This window comes from Geotrypetes seraphini, chromosome 8 (genome assembly GCF_902459505.1).
Source record: "Geotrypetes seraphini chromosome 8, aGeoSer1.1, whole genome shotgun sequence".
Lineage (NCBI taxonomy): Eukaryota > Metazoa > Chordata > Amphibia > Gymnophiona > Dermophiidae > Geotrypetes > Geotrypetes seraphini.
In genome coordinates, this window is record NC_047091.1 from 111544368 (window position 1) to 111565728 (window position 21361).

The window sequence follows — 21361 nt, forward strand, 5'->3', positions numbered from 1 at the left end:
AGGGTAGGGAAAGAATCGTGGAAGTGGAGAAATCGGCACGATGGCTTTGTGCAGGCTAGGGGGAGAGAGAAAGAAAGGAAAAAATAAAGAGGGGGGGCCAGGGGGAGAGAGAAAGAAAGGCAGAAAGAAAGAGGGGGACCAAGGGGAGAGAAAGAAAGGCAGAAATAAAGAGGGGGGTCAAGGGGGAGAGAAAGAAAGGCAGAAAGAAAGAGGGGGGCCAGGAGGAGAGAGAAAGAAAGGCAGAAATAAAGAGGGGAGCCAGGGGGAGAGAGAAAGAAGAAGGATCAGAAGAAGGACCAGAGACTCATGAAATCACCAGACAAAAAAGTAGGAAAAATGATTTTATTTTCAACTTAGTGATCAAAATGTGTCCGTTTTGAAAATTTATATCTGCTGTCTATATTTTGCACTATGGCCCCCTTTTACTAAACCGCAATAGAGTTTTTTAGCGCAGGAAGCCTATGAGCGTCGAGAGCAGCGTGGGGCATTCAGCGCAGCTCCCTACGCTAAAAACCGCTATCGCAGTTTAGTAAAAAGGGAGGGGGAATATTTGTCTATTTTTGTATAGTTGTTACTGAGGTGACATTGCATAAAGTCATCTGCCTTGACCTCTTTGAAAACCCGCAGAATATAAATGATAATTAACATTTTCTCTGCGTACAGCGTGCTTTGTGTTTTTAAAATTTTATTGTTGGTAGATCATTTTGACTTGGCCACAAAGGTAAGGGGGAGGGAGGGAGGGGAACTGCTGAAAGACATCTAATAATCCTTGCAGGCTTGACTGCAGGGAATTATTTTTGTAAAATCATGTTTTGTTATGTGACTGGCATTATCTAGACTTTAATTTCTATGAATGAATAGAATGAAAATGATATAAAATTACTTGCTTGTTTTTATGTGCGTGCGCTGAAGGAAAGTGGAGAGAGAGTGGGCTGAGGATGCTGAAGGGAAATGGGGAAGAGAGTGGGGAGAAGACGCTGATTTATAAATTGACAATTGTACAGAATATTGTTTCTTTTTATACTTTAATATAAACAATTCAAGGCTTGTGTGGATGGAATCAGGTGGTTTGCGGGGATGGGGACCGAGCTTACGGGGATTAGTCCAATAAAATTGTATTTTTTTATATCTCATTATTTGTTTTATTTTTATTTGTTAATTTATAAAGTGGTGATTGTTATGTATCAGTTTTTTCAAATTTACATCTACTGTCTTTATATTTTGCACTGTATTAGAGGACATGTGTTACTGTTTTTTGTGGTGTTGCATTGTATCCAGGGTCTGGTTTCTTGGCGGATCAGTTTAACTTTTGTCTACATATTTCTATTTTTAGTTTGTGATTATTCCATTTTGGGCGAGGGTGTATCTCTGTTCTGTGTGTATGAAAAAGACATAGTTTTCAGTTGGCATTGACTACAGGACCAATTGACTGTGCGGGATCTGGCTTGTTTAGTTTTACAATGTATGTGTTGGTGTTCTAGTGCTCACTGCAGTGTTTAAGATGCAGCCTTTTCCTAGGTACACTCTTGTGGTGCGATATGTAGATTGGTACTAAAAATCATATTTTTCATATAGATGGGGGGGGTGTCAAAAAATGATGGGCCCTGGGTGCCACATACCCTAAGTACGCCACTGCCTGCAACTACTCCATATGTACTTCTAATGTCATGACAATTTAGACATAATTTATGTTTTGTTATGTTTGGAATAATGGTTACATATATGAGGTTCAATAAAAGAAAATTTTCACTGCCTGTTTCTATTCTGACCATTTATTCCATTTCATGGTTATTGCAAAAAAAAAAAAAAAATTTTTTTACATGGGGGGGGGGGGGGGGTGTCAAAAAATGATGGGCCCCGGGTGCCACATACCCTAGGTACGCCACTGGGTACGTGTACCAATGGCAGGATGTACACAGTGCTGGCATGCCTCCAACACTACCATCATTTTGTCTCCCCAACACCCTGGACTAGCAGTGGCACCTCTCCCTAACCCCCCCCCCCCCGACTCTCTCTTGTAATTTGACCGACAGCAGTCTCAGGGCCTTTTCTAGGCAAGCCCGCTTCCAATGATGCAACTTCCTTTTTCCTCAGAGGCGGGTCAGCTTAGCAAAGGCCCCAAGACTGATTGGGGGAATCGATTTGCTAATGCTGCAGCAGCTGTCAGGCAAGTTACAACAAAGAAAGTCTGCTAGTCAGAGGGGAGGGGTAGGTGCTGCTGGACTTGGGAGGCAAGATGGAGGAGAGCTGCTGGACCTGGAATGTAGGGGGGGGAAGTGCTGCTGGGCCTGGATGATGAAGGGAGGTGAGAGGGAGAGGTGCTGCTGGACCTGGGGGGGAGGGTTTGAAAGGAAAGGTGTTGCTGCTAGTCAGGGGAGCGAGCAGTGCTACTGGACTTGGGTGGTAGGGGGAGGTGCAAGGGAGCGGTGCTGCTGACCTGGGTGGTGGGGGGAGGTGAGAAGGAGAGGTGCCACTGGACCTAGATGATGGGGGGAGGTGAGAGGGTGAGATGCTGCTGGATGGTGCAAGGGAGGTGAGAGGGAGAGGTGCTTCTGGACTGGGGTAGAGTGAGGTGTGTATGAGAGAGAAACGGGCAGAGTGACCGAAGGCGGGATGTGTGCGTACTTGTGTGTGAGAGAGGGAGAGAGAGAGAGAGAAGGGCAGAGTGGCTGAAGGCAGATGAGATGTGTATGACAGAACTTGCCCATAGTGACCAATCATGTTTCATTTTACCAGAGAAGAGAGGAAACTTGATTGGTAACTACTGGCAACCTTTGTGCAGAACTTCCTTTTCTCCTGTTCATATAAATAGGCCCTGTTTAAGTGTCACTGTTCATTTTCACTTAGCATGTAAGAATGACACATCACCTGTCAAGAGGCCAGTTTATAGGAGATTGAAATATAACAGATCATGTCAAGTATGCCTTAGTCTGTAAACTAGGATGAGATGTATTTGTTACTTATGTTGCCTAGTTAGTTACTGTTTAACAATAAAACGTCCATTTCCAAAATCTCTGCTACTCAGAGCATGGGGATACTCGGTTGAAAAATTTTCAGTTTAGGGCAGGGGATGTCAACCTGCGGCTCATCTCCCATGTGACTGTGGCTCTTCTCCCAAGGCCCCCCCAGATCTACTGAACTATCTGGTGGTCCAACAGGGGTCTTCATGGCAGAAATGTAGCCCTCTCGCTCCTGCCTTCTAAAATGGCTGCTGCAACCTCTCGCGGAACTACAGGAAATGCTGTGAGCAGCCGTGAAAGGTCATGGTAGCCATTTCAGAAGGCAGCTGCAAATAGGTAGAAGCAAGAGGGCCGTGGTCCTGCCATAAAGACACCCACTGGAGCACTCCACTCCACTGTCAAAGTGGGAGGTGCCAAAAGAAGTAACACTTCTCCAAAACTGGTTTGCGGGAATGGATTGATCACCTAACGTACGGATTCCTGAGTAGATCTAACAGAATTACCAGTACTTTAGATCCAGAACATAATGTAAATGTATATTTACAGAATGTATAAAATTCTAAGTTTTTAATATGAAGCTGGAGTCTGAGTTAGTACATTTTTATCGACTAACTCCACTCAAAAAACAGCCCTGCTTTCGAATCGCTTTAAAAATGAGTCTGCCTTACTTGGAGCATCCTTTGGGTCATCTTAAAACACTGATGCGACAGGTTTATAAACTCATGCAATTCTTCCCTATGGAACACTCATTCCACAGAGGCATGGTCACCTGAAGTCAAATTCTTCATCCATGCATCCTCCTCACAAACCTCTCTCCTATCTATCTGATCCTCATCCATCCAACCTGGAGCCTCCTCAGAAAGGAGGAAGATGCCTAGAGGAGATCCTCCTCCTCTCAGTCCACCCTCTGTTATCTGGAATGAGGAGGGAGGTGGGGAGTCCACTCAGCTCCTCTGTCACTTGTTCAACTTGACCCCCCCCCCCCGCCCCAATTGCCTCATGCAGGTGACCTTATACAAGACCAAAATGAACTCAAGAGAAAAATCCACTCTGGAGGCTCCCTAGGGTAAAACACCTCCCCCCCAGTCTGATCCAGAATGAAATTCATATGCTAAAGATGCAGAGACTGCTCAACACTAGACCCTGAAGACAAGATGATGGTAGCTTCCACCAAAGTCAGGGCCGCCATTATGTCATATGCACCAGATCTGGCAGCCTCAGCTACATCCCCACAGGAATCCTTCTTCCAACAACTTGCAACAGCTGCTGCTGAAGGTTCGTCAGTCCTGCAACCGACACAAAATTTACAAACTCCTGCCACATCCACTCCTCATTGTGAATACTCAGAGAACTTCTTTAGTCTGTCCACATTCATCACATCTCCTCACTGGTGGTATGCACAGGCTCAGAAAAACAAAGGACCCTCACCCTCTTCCAACAAAGTCACTCAAATATCTCTCCAGCATCGAAAAAGAGCAAGGCCTAGCAGCTGCAGCCTGAAGACACCACACTATCGGCTGTGAAACTGAGGGTTAAATGATCAAAGCAAGAAGTCTTGAAACATGTGGAAGAAGGAACCCAACCACCCAAGAGCAACACCCCCTTGAGCCTCAGTCCCAGTCCAGCATAGCTAACTGCCAGCTAGCCCTGAAAAAGATTTTTTTTTTAAATGCAGAACCTCATTTATCTGACCTCCTACAAGCCTAACACCTGACCAGGACTGCACAGGCTTACAATATCCATCTGCAAGAGACTGAGGACTACCGACTCTCTGGGTACTGCACAGCATAGTTAGAGGTGAACCCAGAAGTCAGTGGTTCTCAGTCTCTACCTGCTGGTCAGCGTGCATAACCCATTAGTCTGTGCCAGTTTCTATTCATAAGGCGTATGGGGACAGACTTAAAGATCTCAATCTGTATACTTTGGAGGAGATATGATAGAGACGTTTAAATACCTATGCAATGTAAATCTGCATGAGTCGAGTCTCTTTCATTTGAAAGGAAACTCTGCAATGAGAAGGCATAGGATGAAGTTAAGAGGTGATAGGCTTTGGAGTAATCTAAGGAAATACTTTTTTACAGAAAGGGTGGTAGATGCATGGAATAGTCTCCCAGAAGAGGTGGTGGAGACAGACTTTGTCTGAATTCAAAAGGGCCTGGAATAGGCACGTAGGATAATGGTTACTGCAGATGGGCCATTTGGCCTTTATCTGCCATCATGTTTCTATTTTAGTTTTTTCTTGTTACATGTTTTTCTGTCACAGTGTGTAACATGTTTTATTTTTCAATACAATTCAAATACTCAAGGATTTCTGCTCCATGTTTTCATTGCTGTGTCATTCAAAATATTGAGCTCCTGTAGTTGCATGCTGCCTTAACAGGGCAAGGCTCACAATTCTTTGTTTTCTGTCTCCAGCTGCTGATCGATTGGCAGAAACCAAACAGGTTCCGGATGGGACTAAAGGAAAGAAAATGATCAGGGAGGTTCTAATTTCTCTTACCCTCCCCCATTCCTCTTGCAGGTCTCTCATTCTCATTCCTATCCTCAGGGCCAAAAATGCTTCGTTGTCTCCCCACTCCCTAGCAGCCAGTCAATATGGTGTACTTCCTCCAGAAAAAGCAGGCAAATGCATTTTCAAATACCAGACACTTTCATGGCTTACTGTAAAAAGGCTTTTCTTCTCCGGGGTAGATGGCTGCAGCCTTCTGTCCTCTGTCTGGGGATCTTGCACCTTTTCGATCCCTGCTCCTAGCAGCTCATTCTTCAAAAGGGCAGAATAGGCGAGGCCATCTATTGAACATACAGGGAACACAAACAAGCCCCACTTCACGTCTACAGAAAATGATCTGAAGCAGTTAGAAGAGACGTAATGCAGGGAAAGGGAGAGGTTTAAATCCTGGGAGAGGGATATGTATGGTGTATAGACTTTGAAACCAATAACTAGTAACAAATGACAAAAAGTTTTGAGTCCTACCTTTGCCATTGTCAGAGGTAGCATCTTTTGCTTTCCTGTTCTGACTTGGTGATTTTTCATTTTCCTGTAGACAGGAATAGAGTCCAATATTGTTCACTAAAAACTGTTACACAATGCCTTATGTGTAATACCAGTAGCAATATATTTTATTCATGGCGTAATAAGGGAGGGGGGGCGGACCACCCCAGGTGCCATCTTGGAGGGGGCACTAGCACCTGTCCTCCTCCTCCACCCCTTCTCAACCTCCCCTGCCATGCGCTGCTTCTCTTGTCCATACCTCTTTAATTTTCCCAGAGCGAGCAGAATTACAAACTTGCTGCCCGCCGTGTCGGTGTAGACTATCTCTGATGTCACTTCCGGGTCTCATGCCTAGGAAGTGATGTCAGACGGAGAGCTGACACCGAAGTGGGCAGCAAGTTTGTGTTCACTCCAGGAAAATTAAAGCAGTACGGGGGAAGGAAAGGGGTGTGCGGTGGGGGAGGGAGGAGTTGGAGAAGGGGGCGCCACTCACCCTCACTACACCACTGCACATAACATTGGGGTAATACCAAACTCATCTAAGTGCTTTAAGGCAGGGGTGCCCAATACGTCGATCACGATCGACCGGTAGATCTCGAAGGCAACACGAGTTAATCGTGGTGCCCATCCCGGGTTTCGTGATAGACTTGCGTTGCCTTCGCAATCTACCGGGCCAATCAGCCTTCCCCTCCCCGACGTTCCCCACTGCCGCCCCAAGCTCTCCCTGCAGAAGCGTTCTCCCCGACGTCAATTCTGACGTCAGAGAGAAGTTCCGGGCCAGCCAATTTCCTCTCCAATGTCAGAATTAACGTTAGGGAGAAGGCTGCTGGCCTGTTGCAACGTCAGAAAATGAAGAACTTGGCAACGGCAGCATCTGCAGTGGCTTGGGGGCCCAGAAATCGGTGAAGTTCCCAGAAGTCGGTGGTGGCTTGGGGGCCTGTTCCCAAACGACAGCCCTGGCAGTGGCTTAGGCAGAAAGAAAGAAAGGGGGGTGGGGGGCAGAAAGACAGAAAGAAAAAGAAAGAAAGGGGCAAGGAGACAGACAGAAAGAAAGAAAGGGGAAGGGGACAGGGAGGAAGAAAAAGTTGGACTCATGGAAGGAAAGAGATGTTGGCTGGGGAATGGAATGAGGTCTGAAGGAGACAAAGCATGCAGGAGGCAGAAAGAAGGGAAGAAATATTGGATGCACAGTCAGAAGAAGAAAGTATAACTAGAGACTCATGAAATCACCAGACAACAAAAGGTAGGAAAAATGATTTTATTTTCAATTTAGTGATCAAAATGTGTCCTTGAGAATTTGTATCTGCTGTCTATATTTTGCACTATGACCCCCCTTTTACTAAACCACAGTAGCAAATTTTAACGCAAGGAGCCTATGAGCATCGAGAGCAGTGTGGGGCATTCAGCGCAGCTCACTGCGCTAAAAACCGCTATCACGGTTAGTAAAAAGGGAGGGGGTATATTTGTCTATTTTTGTATAGTTATTACTGAGGTGACATTGCATATTTTAAAGTCATCTGCCTTGACCTCTTTGAAAACCCCCCGAATATAAAAGATAATTAACATTTTCTTTGCGTAGTGTGCTTTGTGTTTTTTTTAAATTTTATTTTATTGTATTCGGCATGTCAATGAGAACAAAGCCAAATTTCATCAAGGAATAATAAACTTTAAATGATTATGACAGGAGTCGCCATACAACAGATCACAAGTAATTGGAAAAATTGAAAAAAAAAAAAAAAAAAAAAAAAAAGGAATAGACTCAATTATAACTTCTGGTGGAATTCGGTATGTCGCATTTACAAAATGGAGAGAACAATAGCTATGCAAAAAGAGAATTTTAATAAATTTAAAGAGATATGGGGACCATTAACAAATTATTGCAATGAGTAGACATCATTTTAAATTATAATACAATATTAAGATAGAAGGGATGGGAGGGGGGAATTTAAATTTGTTAAATGATTAGATCATTAGGAAAGTTTATTGATGTGATATATTTGATTGAATGTTAGGTTGAAAAGGAGGGAGGGATGGGATAAAATTTTTATCTATTAGTGTCATAAATGATAGAATTTCAAATGATGTATTTATTGATAAATGTTTAATATATATATTTGCTGTAAGATGAAAAATGAATAAAGAATTAAAAAAAAAAAAAATTTTATTGTTGGTAGATCATTTTGACTTAATCATTTTAAAAGTAGCTCGCAAGCCTAAAAAGTGTGGGCACCCCTACTTTAAGGCTTTTATAAATTATACTGCCTTGGAAGTTTTAGGGCACAAGCATGTGGTGCACGCTTCTCACATTACAATATCATAGACTTTCTAGAAACTGTACCATGTAACAATTATGAGGAAGACACTTACATTTATTCTGTGGAAGTTAATGCTCCAATTGGCTCCAGCGCGCGATGGAATAAACCTGTCTCCATGCTTACTGGGGGAAGACATAGGAGAATTGGAAGGAGTCAGAGTACGTCTCATCTCTGGTACCTGAAGTAATAAAGAAAATGGGGACTCCTTAAAGCAAAAGAAGGCTTTGAGGATCCATGGATAAAAAAGTGCCACTATTGAACTACTGTATATCCTTCAATCAAAAGATAAAGCAGTCTCCAATTGAAGTCATACAAACAGAAAGTGAAACCATTACAAGGGGGCTCTTTGTAATGGTTCTTGTACTTCTGTTATAGTACAACTACTGTATTTTTTGCACTATAAGATTCACTGGACCATAAGACACACCTAGATTTAGAAAACAAGAAAAAAAATATTCTGAACCAAATGGTGTACTAATATATTTAATAAATATAGCAGGATAATATTTCAACCATATAAAGTCAACAGCGATATTAAGAACCATCATCACTATCATTAACAAAGGAAGAAAGACTTTAAGGTTCAAGCACTCTTCTAGTTTTCTAGGCTCTGCACTCAGCCCCCTTCCCTGCCAGTCTCTGAACCCAGCCCCATCCCTCCCTTCCCTACCAGGCTCTGCATCCGTCCCAGCCAACTAACAATTTTTTTTTTTTAATCCCCCCATATCTTTTTAAATCCTGGTGGTCCAGCAACGTTATCGGCAGGAGCAAGAACTGACGGCAGCCATTCAGGAAGCGGAGTGGGCCCAGGCTGGAGCGCGAAAAGATCGCTCCTGCCTTGTGTGCCGCGAGATCTGAGGCAGCCATCCAGTCAGGGAAGAGCTCAGTATGGGGCAGAAATGCGGAAAGCTCGCTCCTGCCGATACACCGCTGGACCACCAGGATTTAAAAAGGCAAAAAAAAGGTACCGTATATACTGTAAGTTTCCCTGGCAGACAGCCGGGCGCTCACTTAAATTAGCTGGGCAGAGCGCCTGGCTAAAAGACGCTAGGGAGAACACTGTACATCATGGTCTGTGACGCAAAAATTCGCTCCATAAGACATTTCCACTCACTTTTGGGAGGGAAAAATGCATCTTATGGAGCAAAAAATACGGTATGTGATAAAATTCAATTTGAAATCCAGTTGACTATAAGTAGCTGGTTTTCTTGACACGAGAATGGCATAAGTAGCTGGTTTTCTTGACACGAGAATGGCAATTTTTAAACATTTTATTCCTGGGAGAATTATGCCCAACTCCGCAGTATTTCCCCATCCCACAGAATACTAATTATTCTGCAGAAATGTATTCAGTGTCAGCATCGGGTTCCCCTCCCAGCAGAGATCATGTGGCAGGAGAAGGTAGTGAACCACTATACATTGGGTCAATGCCTCCTCCCTTGCTGGTTTACACAAGACTGTTTATGTGAACTACAGGGGTCCATTTCAACTTTAAATGTGCTACTTGAATTCGAAATGAAAATTGCTAAATGATGTTCATTATAGATTCAAAATGAAAGGAGAAATTTGTTTACTCTTCAGATACATTATATATCCCCTTCCTGAAAGACCATATTTACACTTCCAAAATAGTGGGGAAAAAACCATCCTATATAATAAAAAGCTAGCCGCGCATGCGCACTCAGACCTGCGTGATCTGTAATCCCTGATCCGTAGGTCCGTGGCCAGAGTGCGTATGCAGCGGCCTGATCGGGAAAGCACAGCACAGCCAGCGACTTCCCCCTCCCGCCCTCACTCACTGCCAAAACCACCACCTCCTCCTTCTCACCGGCTCACCCGCGTTTAAATGGAGAGAAAAGCGCTGCACCGCTGTTTTCCTTCCAATTTGTTTTTATTGCTGACTCGGACTGCTGCTTCTTCATGTCATCACCAGTGTTGCTGTCACTATCACTGTCCTGCCCTTTTTCCATCTGTTCTCCGGAACTGCGACACGTGCCATAAACTGCCACAGGCTCCACCACTGTACGCATCGCAGAAGCAGCATTGAGAGAAAAGCGCTGCACCGCACTACCGCTGGCTTTGCCGTCTTCTGTCCACTGCGGCCCGCCCTCTCTGACTACTTCCTGTTTCCGCTAGGGTTGGCCGCAGTGGACAGAAGACGCTGAAGCCAGCGGTAGCGCGGTGCAGCGCTTTTCTCTCAATGCTGCTTCTGCGATGCGTACAGTGGTGGAGCCTGTGGCAGTTTATGGCACGTGTGGCAGTTCCAGAGAACAGATGGAAAAAGGGCAGGACAGTGATAGTGACAGCAACACTGGTGATGACGTGAAGAAGCAGCAGTCCGAGTCAGCAAGGAAACCAAATCAGAAGGAAAACAAAGCCCGTGCTGAGGGGGCCACTTCAGAAAACAAACAAAAACAGCATGACTAACAAGGACAAAGCTGAGAAGAACATTGAGAAGCTAACAGGAGAGGAAGCTACGAATGAGACAGAGAGGAAGGAGCCCTGTGCAGATGTTTCTGCCCCAGTGAATGGCGAATTTGCAGCCCAGCAGAATGAGAGTGGTGAAGACAAGAACCAGGAAGAAGACCACAGTTTGGGTAGTGTAAAGCAAGAGGTGCCCACTGAATATACACAGAATGACACACACATTGATGCTAAGATGGAAAAGTTAGGCAGTGACAGAGAGAGAGACAGAAGAAAGAAAGACAGAAAGCTGCCAAGGAGAGAGAGAAAGAAAGAAAGAAAGACAGACAGACAGACAGTGGCCAAGGAGAGAGAGAGACAGAAAGAAAGAAAGAAAGAAAAACAGACAGACAGTGGCCAAGGAGAGATAGAGAAAGAAAGACAGAAGGCGACCAAGAATAGAGACAGAAAGAAAGAAAGACAGTGGCCAAGGAGAGAGAGAGACAGAAAGAAAGAAAGACAGACAGCAGCCAAGGAGAGAGACAGAAAGAAAGACAGCAGACAGACAGACACATCTATTCTAGCACCCGTTAATGTAACGGGCTTAAAAACTAGTACATATATAAAACTGTAAATGTAAATAAAAGCTAAAAATCAATTATCAAATACATCTTTGCAGGTGGAAAGAAAAAAACAAACCAACCAAAAACAAAACACTGTAGGCTTTTTGTCCAAAAGTACAAAACTGAACTATTGGACAAATGCCCCAGAGTGTTTTATGGCCAAGGTTTTGCTTTTGCAAATCTTCCTGGGGCTATTTCCTCTTCCTAAAGGTAAATAAAATCAAAACTGAAAACAATATAAAGAGATTATTTACTTACCTGGTAAGACATTCTAGACAGTAGGGTTATTTCCCTATAGCCATGTGCTGCTGAAGAAGGAATCCACTCCGGATTTTTCATTCTGTCTGTTATAGCTCCACCTTCAGTTAGTACCCAAGCACGTAGAGCCACCTAATACACATGGAGTAGAGGCAACTGTAGCAACAGGCTTAAACAAATTGTTCTGCTCAAAAGTAATTAAACAGTACTGGTAACTGCCAACACGGGCTTCAAAGGAGCTAAGAAACTACCAGCTCTTGGAAAGGTTGACGACCCATCCCAGCGACTGCAGAAAACTTCCCCACCCGAGCTGTGACCTGGGTGCTCTCCTGGAATGACTTTGCTCAAATCAACCAGTCGCACAGATAAGGATGAACCAAAATGCCCTCTTTACGCAATGCCAGCCCGACAACCACCATCACCTTGGTGAACATCTGTGGAGCTGTGGCCAGACCAAAGGGAAGCGCAAAGAACTGATAGTGTTGTCCCAAGATTGCAAAGTGCAGGAAGTGATGATGGGAGGCCCAAATTGGAATATGCAGGTAGGCCTCCGTCAGATCGAGAGAAATCAGAAACTCCCCTGGCTTAACCGCCAGAATCACAGACCGCAGGGTTTCCTTGTGGAAGGATGACACATTAAGAGCCCTGTTGACTCCTTTCAAATCTAGGATAGGCCAAAAAGTCCCTTCTTTCTTGGGAACCACAAAGTAAATCGAGTACCAGCTCATGCCTCACTCCTGAGGGGGAACTGGAATCACAGCTTTGAGATCTAACAATATTTGAAGGGTCCGGCGAAAGGCCTGCTGCTTCCACGCCACCTCTGAGGGAGAAGCGAGAAAATGATCTGGCAAGGAACGGGCGAACTCTAGAGCATAACCGTCCCGAACCACTTCCAGAACCCACTGGTCTGAAGTGATTTCTGCCCACATTGGATAAAAGTTGAACAGTAGGGTGCCCACCGGAATCAAGGCGGGTGCCGGCAGGACGGGCTGCAGGGAACCAAGCAGGGGCACTATCCGCACCCCGGCGGGCTCCTCAAAAGGACTGCATGCGCTGGAAGAACCGGCCTCTGGAAAGCCCAGAGGACTGAAAGAAGTAGCCCCTTGACCAGGGCGGAAATCACACCCACGAGCAGCACCCCCCTCCCCCCCCCAGGGGCCAACGGCCTAGGCCTACCTTCAGGTAAACGAGGCACTTTAGAATCAGTTAATGTCTGAATCAACTTGTCCAAGTCCTCACCAAACAAGAAAGACCCCTTAAAGGGAAACTTTGTCAACTTAGCTTTGGACGCCGTATCCGCCAACCAAGCGCAAAGCCACAAGGTATGGCATGCTGCCACTCCAAAAGCGAAAGACTTGGCAGAAGCTCGCAAGAGGTCATACATGGCATCTGAAAGATAAGAACCACCCAACTCAATTTTGACAACTTCCTGCCTTACTAATTCCCAATCATCAGACTCACAGTCAAGAGTACGCTTGGCCCAGCGAAAACACGCCCGAGCCACCAGCCCGCCACACATTGCCGGCTGGACCGCCAGAGCTGTCACATCAAAACTCTGTTTAAGGGGGAGCTGTTTTACCTTGTCTGACTGGGACGCAGGAGGAGACTCTAAAACGCTGCCCCGTGTTTCCTGCAGCAGCGGCAGGGCCCGGAGGTGGAATCGGGTAGGCACTGTGGAAGACGGACCCTTGACGTCATCGGGTCCGTCTCTCCTGGCTGTGAAATTGCTTAAATTAGACACCGCTGCCGCGGAGTTTTGGGAGCTGTTTTACCTTGTGTGACTGGGACACAGGAGGAGATTCTGAAATGATGCCCCGTGTTTCCTGCAGCAGCAGCAGGGCCCGGAGGTGGAATCGGGCAGACACTGTGGAAGACGGACCCTTGACGTCATTGGGTCCGTCTCTCCTGGCTGTGAAATTGCTTAAATTAGACACTGCTGCCGCGGTTGCGGCCGAAGCTGTGCGGCCGCAGGGCGTGGCCGAAGGAGCCGGGGAGCGGGAGTTCAGGTCGTATAACTTTAATCTGTTATTATGGGCAAAAGGAAAATTAAACCTAAGAGCTCAACACCTGCAGTTTCTGGTCCTATGGATAGACATTTGACATTTTCCACAGATATTTCATCACAACCTTTACTTGATATGAATTCTCCCATATCGGGAGCATCGTTGAGCCCCCTCGAAAGGACACCCCCCCTTCATCCAGTATCTGGTGGTAGCGGGAATATTACCCCCACTATTTCTACTGAATTAGTAGTATCTTCTATTCAGATAAGTAAATTAACCTTTACTGAAATACCTAAACCACTTTAATTTTCAGGTGTAGTAGAGGATCAACCACTAGCAGTGGAAAAAAACAATGTTACTTACCGTAACAGTTGTTATCCAGGGACAGCAGGCAGCTATTCTCACTAGTGGGTGATGTCATCCGACAGAGCCCCAATAAGGACGTCTCACAAGCATACTTGCTTGCAGAAACTCAGAAGTTTTGAGATGCCCGCACCGCGCATGCGCCAGTGCCTTCCCGCCCGATGGTCCGGGCGTGTCTCCTCAGTTCAGGTAGCTAGCAGAGAAGCCAACCTAGGGGAGGTGGGTGGGACGTGAGAATAGCTGCCTGCTGTCCCTGGATAACAACTGTTACGGTAAGTAACATTGCTTTATCCCAGGACAAGCAGGCAGGTATTCTCACTAGTGGGTGACCTCCAAGCTAACCTCAATGGGATGGTGGGAGTTGGCAACTTAGGAGAATAAATTTTGTAATACTGTTTGGCCAAACTGTCCATCCCGTCTGGAGAAAGTATCCAGACAATAATGAGAGGTGAATGTATGAACCGAGGACCAAGTGGCAGCCTTACAAATCTCCTCAATCGGTGTCAATCTGAGGAAGGCTACAGAGGCCGCCATTGCTCTGACCTTATGGGCTGTGACCTTACAGGGAAGGGGTAATCCAGCCTGGGCATAGCAGAAAGAGATGCAAGCCGCCATCCAGTTTGAGATGGTCCGCTTCGAGACAGGTCGTCCCAACTTGTTCGGATCAAAGGAGACGAAAAGTTGAGGAACAGTTCTGTGTGGCTTGGTGCGATCCAGGTAGAAAGCCAAAGCACGTTTACAGTCCAGAGTGTGAAGAGCTGATTCTCCAGGATGAGAATGAGGCTTTGGAAAAAACACGGAAGAACTATGGATTGGTTGAGATTAAATTCAGTGACCACTTTAGGCAGGAATTTCGGATGAGTGCAAAGGACCACCTTGTTATGATGGAATACTGTGAAAGGCGGATCCGCCACTAAGGCCTGAAGCTCACTGACCCTGCGAGCAGAAGTGAGGACAACCAGAAAAACCACTTTCCAAGTGAGAAACTTCAGCGGAGCCTTGTTGAGAGGCTCAAAGGGAGGTTTCATAAGTTGAGAAAGGACAACATTGAGATCCCAAACCACTGGAGGAGGTTTGAGAGGAGGATTGACATGGAAAAGTCCCTTCATAAATCTGGAAACCACAGGATGAGCAGATAGAGGTTTCCCTTGCAGAGGCTGATGGAAAGCCGCAATAGCACTCAGGTGGACTCGTATAGATGTAGACTTGAGTCCAGACTGAGAAAGGTGGAGAAGATAGTCCAATACAGAAGACAGGGAGGCTCGCTAAGGCTCCTTACGATTAGAAACACACCAGGAAGAAAATCTAGTCAACTTTTGGGAGTAGCATTGTCGAGTATCAGGCTTCCGGGAAGCCCCCAATACATCCCTCACCGCCTGGGAAAACTGGTGAGGAGTTACGTTGAGAGGAACCAAGCTGTCAGGTGGAGAGACTGCAGGTTGGGATGAAGTAGAGATCTCTGATGCTGAGTAAGCAGTGAAGGAAACACTGAAAGAAGGAACGGCTCCCTGCTGCTGAGTTGAAGTAGAAGGGAGAACCAAGGCTGCCTGGGCCACCGAGGAGCTATCAGAATCATGGTGGCATGGTCGGATTTCAATTTGACTAGAGTCTTTTGAATGAGTGGAAATGGAGGAAACGCATACAGAAAACGATTCCCCCAATCCAGCAGAAAGGCATCTGCCTCGAGACGATGAGGAGTGTAGATCCTGGAGCAGAATTGAGGCAGTTTGAAGTTGTGGGGAGCCGCAAAGAGGTCTATCTGAGGCGTCCCCCACAGAGAAAGATCTGATGAAGGGGTTTGGAATGGAGGGTCCATTCGTGAGGCTGGAGGAGACGACTTAAGTTGTCCGCCAAGACATTGTCCTTCCCCTGAATGTAGACAGCTTTGAGGAAGGCGTTGTGGCGAATCGCCCAATCCCAGACTCTGAGAGCTTCCTCGCAGAGGGAGGCCGAGCCCGTGCCCCCCTGCTTGTTGACATAATACATGGCAACCTGATTGTCTGTGCGAATGAGGACCACCATGTCGTGAAGCAGATGTTGAAAGGCCTGAAGAGCATTGAAGATGGCTCTGAGCTCTAGAAGATTGATTTGATGGAGGCGGTCCGCACTGGTCCAGAATCCCTGAGTGCGAAGCCCATCCAGATGAGCCCCCCATGCATAGGTCGAGGAATCTGTTGTGAGAACCTTTTGGTGGGGAGGAGTGTGAAACAGCAAACCTCTGGAGAGATTCGAAGCGGTCATCCACCAAAGTAGAGACTGCTGAAGAGCAGGAGTGACAATGATGTGACGAGTCAAGGGATCTGACACCTGTGTCCATTGAGAAGCCAGGGTCCACTGAGGAATTCTGAGGTAAAGTCTGGCAAAAGGAGTCACATGAACTGTAGAGGCCATGTGGCCCAGGAGAACCATCATGTGTCTCGCTGAGATGGACTGGCGAGAAGACACTGACTGGCAGAGGTGAAGAAGAGCATCCAGGTGCTGAGGAGGAAGGAATGCTCTGAGCTGAATGGTATCCAGAACCGCCCCGATGAAGGGGAGAGACTGGGTAGGCTGTAGATGAGATTTGGGGAAGTTGATCTCGAAGCTCAAACTCTGCAGGAACCGAATCATGGACAGGGTCGCCGAGATGACCCCCGGAGCCGAGGGGGCCTTGATAAGCCAGTCGTCGAGGTAGGGAAATACCTGAAGACCCTGGTTCCGGAGTGCAGCGGCCACTACCACCAGACACTTTGTGAAGACTCTGGGAGACGAGGACAGGCCGAAAGGAAGCACTCGATACTGCAGATGGAGATGTCCCACCCGAAATCTGAGGAACTTGCGAGAGGCCGGATGAATGGGAATGTGAGTGTAGGCCTCCTTGAGATCCAGAGAGCATAACCAGTCGTTCTGCTCGAGGAGGGGGTAGAGAGAAGCAAGGGTCAGCATGCGAAATCTCTCCTTGACCAGGAACTTGTTGAGGACCCTGAGGTCCAGAATCGGACGCAGATCGCCAGTCTTCTTCGGAACAAGGAAGTATCGGGAGTAAAACCCCTGGTTGAGTTGGTCCACAGGGACCGGCTCGACGGCCCGAAGCCGGAGCAAAGCCTGAGCTTCCTGAAGAAGGGCGGTCTGGGTCAAGTTGGAAGGATACTCTCTTGAAGGGTGGTCCGGGGGGACCCAATGGAACTGAAGAGAGTACCCTTCCCTGATGATGGTAAGGACCCAGAGGTCGGTAGTGATAGCCTCCCATCGATGGTAAAAATGATGGAGGCGACCCTCGATGGGAAAAACAGGGGATGGCAGAACGAGGTTGGTTATGCTCTCTAAGAGAGAGTCAAAAAGGCTGAGGAGCCTTGGGGACAGTAGAAGGCTGAGGCTTTTGTTGAGCCTTCTGTGGAGGCTGCCTCTTCGCTGGTTGTCTCGCAGCCGGAGCCTGCCTTGGTGTATAACGCCGTTGATAGATCAAAGGCGGCCGAGAAGGACGAGTCTGAGTCGGCTTAGGCTTGGGTTGAAGAATGGACTGAAAGGATTTCTCATGGTCAGATAGTTTCTTCATGACGGTCTCGATGGACTCGTCAAATAAATCTGCCCCTGCACAAGGAACATTAGCAAGCCTGTCCTGAAGGTTCGGGACCATGTCAATGGTCCGAAGCCATGCCAATCAACGCATAGCCACGGAACAGGCGGCAGCCCGTACCTAAAGCTCGAAGGCATCGTAGGAGGATTGCATTAACTGTAGACGTAGCTGGGACAGCGAGGCAACTACTTCCTCGAATTCGAAGCGAGCCTGAGACTCAATGTAGGGTGTGAACTTCCGAAGCACAGGCAGGAAGAACTCCAAATAAGTGGCAAAATGAAAAGTATAATTGAGAACTCTGGAAGCCATCATCGAGTTCTGGTATATCCGCCTCCCAAACTTATCCATGGTCCTGCCCTCGCGACCCGGAGGTACCGAGGCATACACCTGGGACGGATGAGACCTCTTGAAGGAGGATTCGACCAGCAGGGATTGGTGAGAGAGTTGAGAGCCCTCGAACCCCTTGTGATGAACCGTGCGGTACCGGGCATCCAACTTGCCAGGAACAGCAGGAATAGAGTACGGCGTTTCAAAACATCTCATGAATGTTTGGTCGAGGAGCTTGTGCAGAGGCAGACGAAGAGACTCAGCAGGAGGATGAGGCAAATGCATGGTGTCGAGGTATTCCTTGGAGTACCGAGAACCGGAATCCAAGGTAATGTCCAGGTCATCCGCCATCTGCCGGAGGAAAGATGTAAAGGATAACTGGTCCGCCAGCACAGGCCTACGAGATGGACTGGACGAAGTTGAGGCCTCGGGATCCACAGAGACCTGTGATCGACAGGGTGAATAAGAGACACAGGGATCCTTGAACTCCGGACCAGGCGGAGGAGACACATCCGACGAGGAATACCCCATACGCGGCAGCTTCTTCTGCGGCGATACTGTAGAGTGCCTGGAGGAGTGCCGCGAAGAATGCCTGGACCGATGCCCCTCTCGGTGCCGGGAGGGGGATCTAGAGCGGCGATGTTTAGAATGGTCCCCAGACGTCTCTAACGAGTATATGGGACTTGAGGCTGTAGAACGCAGAAGCGGGAGATTCGACGCTTCCCGAGATGCAGTCCAAGCTTGATAAGGAGTGCGGAAGAACTCTTCCTGTGATTTGCGATGCCCAGGGCTTCGATTACCCGAAGAGGGATGCCACACCTCTTCGTCTGGAGGCGTAATGGGCTCTAAAGGGGGCATGTCACTGAAAGAGGCCCGCCTCGAGGGACCGGCCGCCAATCGCCGCTCCTCCTCGCCAAGGAGCGAGAGTGACCGGCGAGGAGGAGGGGGGGGCGGTCCGCCCCCCGGATTCGGACCGGCAGGTCACCCTGGATCGTGGCAATCAACTTGGGTCCCATGGTGGTCATGAGCTCGACAAACTGAGCCTCCAAAAGGGACTGCAACGAAGCCGACAAAGAGGGAGCCGCACCTAAAGTGGGACCTCCTGAACGGTCTTCGCGCTCCTTCGTGGTCGAGTGCTTTTGCTTGGAAGTCTTCGGCACTTTGAGAACCACTGGTGGAATGGGAGGAGGCAGTACCTGATCCGAGGAGACGGAGGAAGGCACCGGAGCAGAAGGCGGGGTCGAAACCGGAAAAAAGGAAGCCGGCTTCAGGAGACCCGGTGTAGCAGGAGTGGTGGAGGGCTTTGCAGATGCAGGCGAAGCGCCAGCCGAAGTCGAAGCTGAGGGTTCCTTAGCAGCTTCCATCTTGAACATCGACTCCCACAAAAAACAGCGACGCTTAAACGCACGCGCTGTGAGAGTGGAACAAGGCCGGCACGATTTCGGGAAATGTTCTGGACCAAGACACTGCAAGCAGCGTCGATGCGGGTCCGTCAACGAAATCGCGCGCTGGCACTTGCTACACTTTTTAAAACCAATAATTAGAATTCTAAATTCTAATTTAGAATCAGAAAATAATATTAAAGATTGAACTAGGCCAGTTACTGGGCAGACTTGTACGGTCTGCGTCTATGTATGGCCGTTTGGAGGAGGATGGGCAGGGGAGGGCTTCAATGGCTGGGAGGGTGTAGATGGGCTGGAGTAAGTCTTAACAGAGATTTCGGCAGTTGGAACCCAAGCACAGTACCGGGTAAAGCTTTGGATTCTCGCCCAGAAATAGCTAAGAAGAAAAAAAAAAAAAAAAAATTTAAATTGAATCAGGTTGGGCAGACTGGATGGACCATTCGGGTCTTTATCTTACGTCATCTACTATGTTACTATGTTGCTTTGGACATAGGCCGAAAAAGCTCCGCCGCAAGATCGAAGGAGCGGGGCCTGAGCCACGCGGCTGACCCGGTCGAATCGCCGAAAGAATTTTTTTTTTTTAAAAGAAACCAAAGAAAATAAAACACACGATAAAGAGTAAAATAACTCAAAACCGCGGCAATAGAAGGCAAAAGAACGGGAATTCAATCAGCGCAGAATTGAAGTAGAACTTCTCAGCTCCACGGAAAGAAAAGAACTGAGGAGACACGCCCGGACCATCGGGCGGGAAGGCACTGGCGCATGCGCAGTGTGGGCATCTCGAAACTTCTGAGTTTCTGCAAGCAAGTATGCTTGTGAGACGTCCATATCGGGGCTCTGTCGGATGACATCACCCACTAGTGCCTGCTTGTCCTGGGATAACAAGATATTACCCTTAAAGATTTGTGGTTAGGTATTTCTAGAGTTGAAGGGTTCCTCAGAGAATCAGTGAAACAAACATTGGATTATTCACATTCTGTGTCTCAAAAGTTTGAGAATGTGGATTCTAACTTAAGTTGTTTGGATAAAAGATTAAGTGTGGTTGAAACTCAAAGTAATACACTGCAAGCTGTCTCAGTATCTGCTGTTAAGGATTCTACGTCGCTACATTCAAAAATGGAAATGTTGGAAAATATGCATAGAGCGAGGAATCTCCGCTTGGTTAATTTCCCAGTGACTCATTTATTATCTTCTGAAATTTTTCAAAGAAATACTGGGATTACCCAATGCGGAAAATTTCCCAATAAATAATTGTTATTATATTCCGCAAAAGAAAATACAATCCAACCAGGAGGTGGACCACCTGGTAACAAATGAAATAAATCTGACAGAGTTTTTGGAAGATACTCAGGATGTGATCCAGAGTAGGTCCACCATGGTAATAACATGATGAGTGAGATAGATAAAATGCTAATAATGAAACTTTACTTTAAAAATAGGTTGACAAAATTTTGTGGAGATTTGGTTAGAATTTTTCCTGATGTTTCAAGAGCTACGCAACTAAGAAGGAAAGAATTTCTGAAATTAAGAACAAGAGTCTTAGCACTAGAGGCATTTTTTTACCTAAAATTTCCATGTAAATGTCTTATTAAATTACAAGACATTGAATATGTATTTTGGGGATCCTATTCAATTGCAACAATTTCTAATAGCTTGAGATTGAGAACAGAAATGAATTTTTTCTTTTGCTTTAAAATGATTCATTACTGAGAAAATTTGAAGGATGTAAGAGTCCCAAATAATATGGAATGGTCCAAGATTCATATGAATCAAGAACCAATTCTTAGTTTTCTTTATTTTTGTTAGTTGAAAATGAGCATGTCTCCCCATAGTTGAGGGCTTGGAAAGGAATTTTTGTGTTGTATAAATATTGTTAAAATTTTGGGTAAGAAACTTTTTTTCTTTGTATCATTTGATATTATAATTATTAAATTTATTTTTAAAAAAACTGTTTAAGGAGGGACTCCAACTTACGCTCCTCAGGGTCCTTCAATGCAGCATCGCCTTCCACAGGCATCATATGCTACTTCAAGATGGGAGAGACCACCACGTCTACTGTCGGCGACTTTAGTGTCCCTATCCCCTTCAGGAATGGGGTATAGGTGGACCATGGAGAACGAAAAATGAAAAGGCGCTTCTGGCACCTGCCACTGTGCAT

General features: G+C 46.7%; 1 protein-coding gene across 2 annotated transcripts in view; it reads right to left on the minus strand.

Annotated features, from left to right (window-relative positions):
- Window positions 1-21361, minus strand: part of FZR1 (fizzy and cell division cycle 20 related 1) — a 144019-nt gene that overhangs the window by 81714 nt on the left and 40944 nt on the right. For both annotated transcript variants that reach the window (XM_033953978.1, XM_033953979.1), the window contains 3 exons: window positions 8320-8445; window positions 5935-5998; window positions 5623-5750 (listed from right to left, as the gene is read on the minus strand). In XM_033953978.1, the coding sequence (XP_033809869.1) occupies window positions 5623-5750; window positions 5935-5998; window positions 8320-8445 (318 nt within the window). The remainder of the gene's footprint in view (window positions 1-5622; window positions 5751-5934; window positions 5999-8319; window positions 8446-21361) is intronic.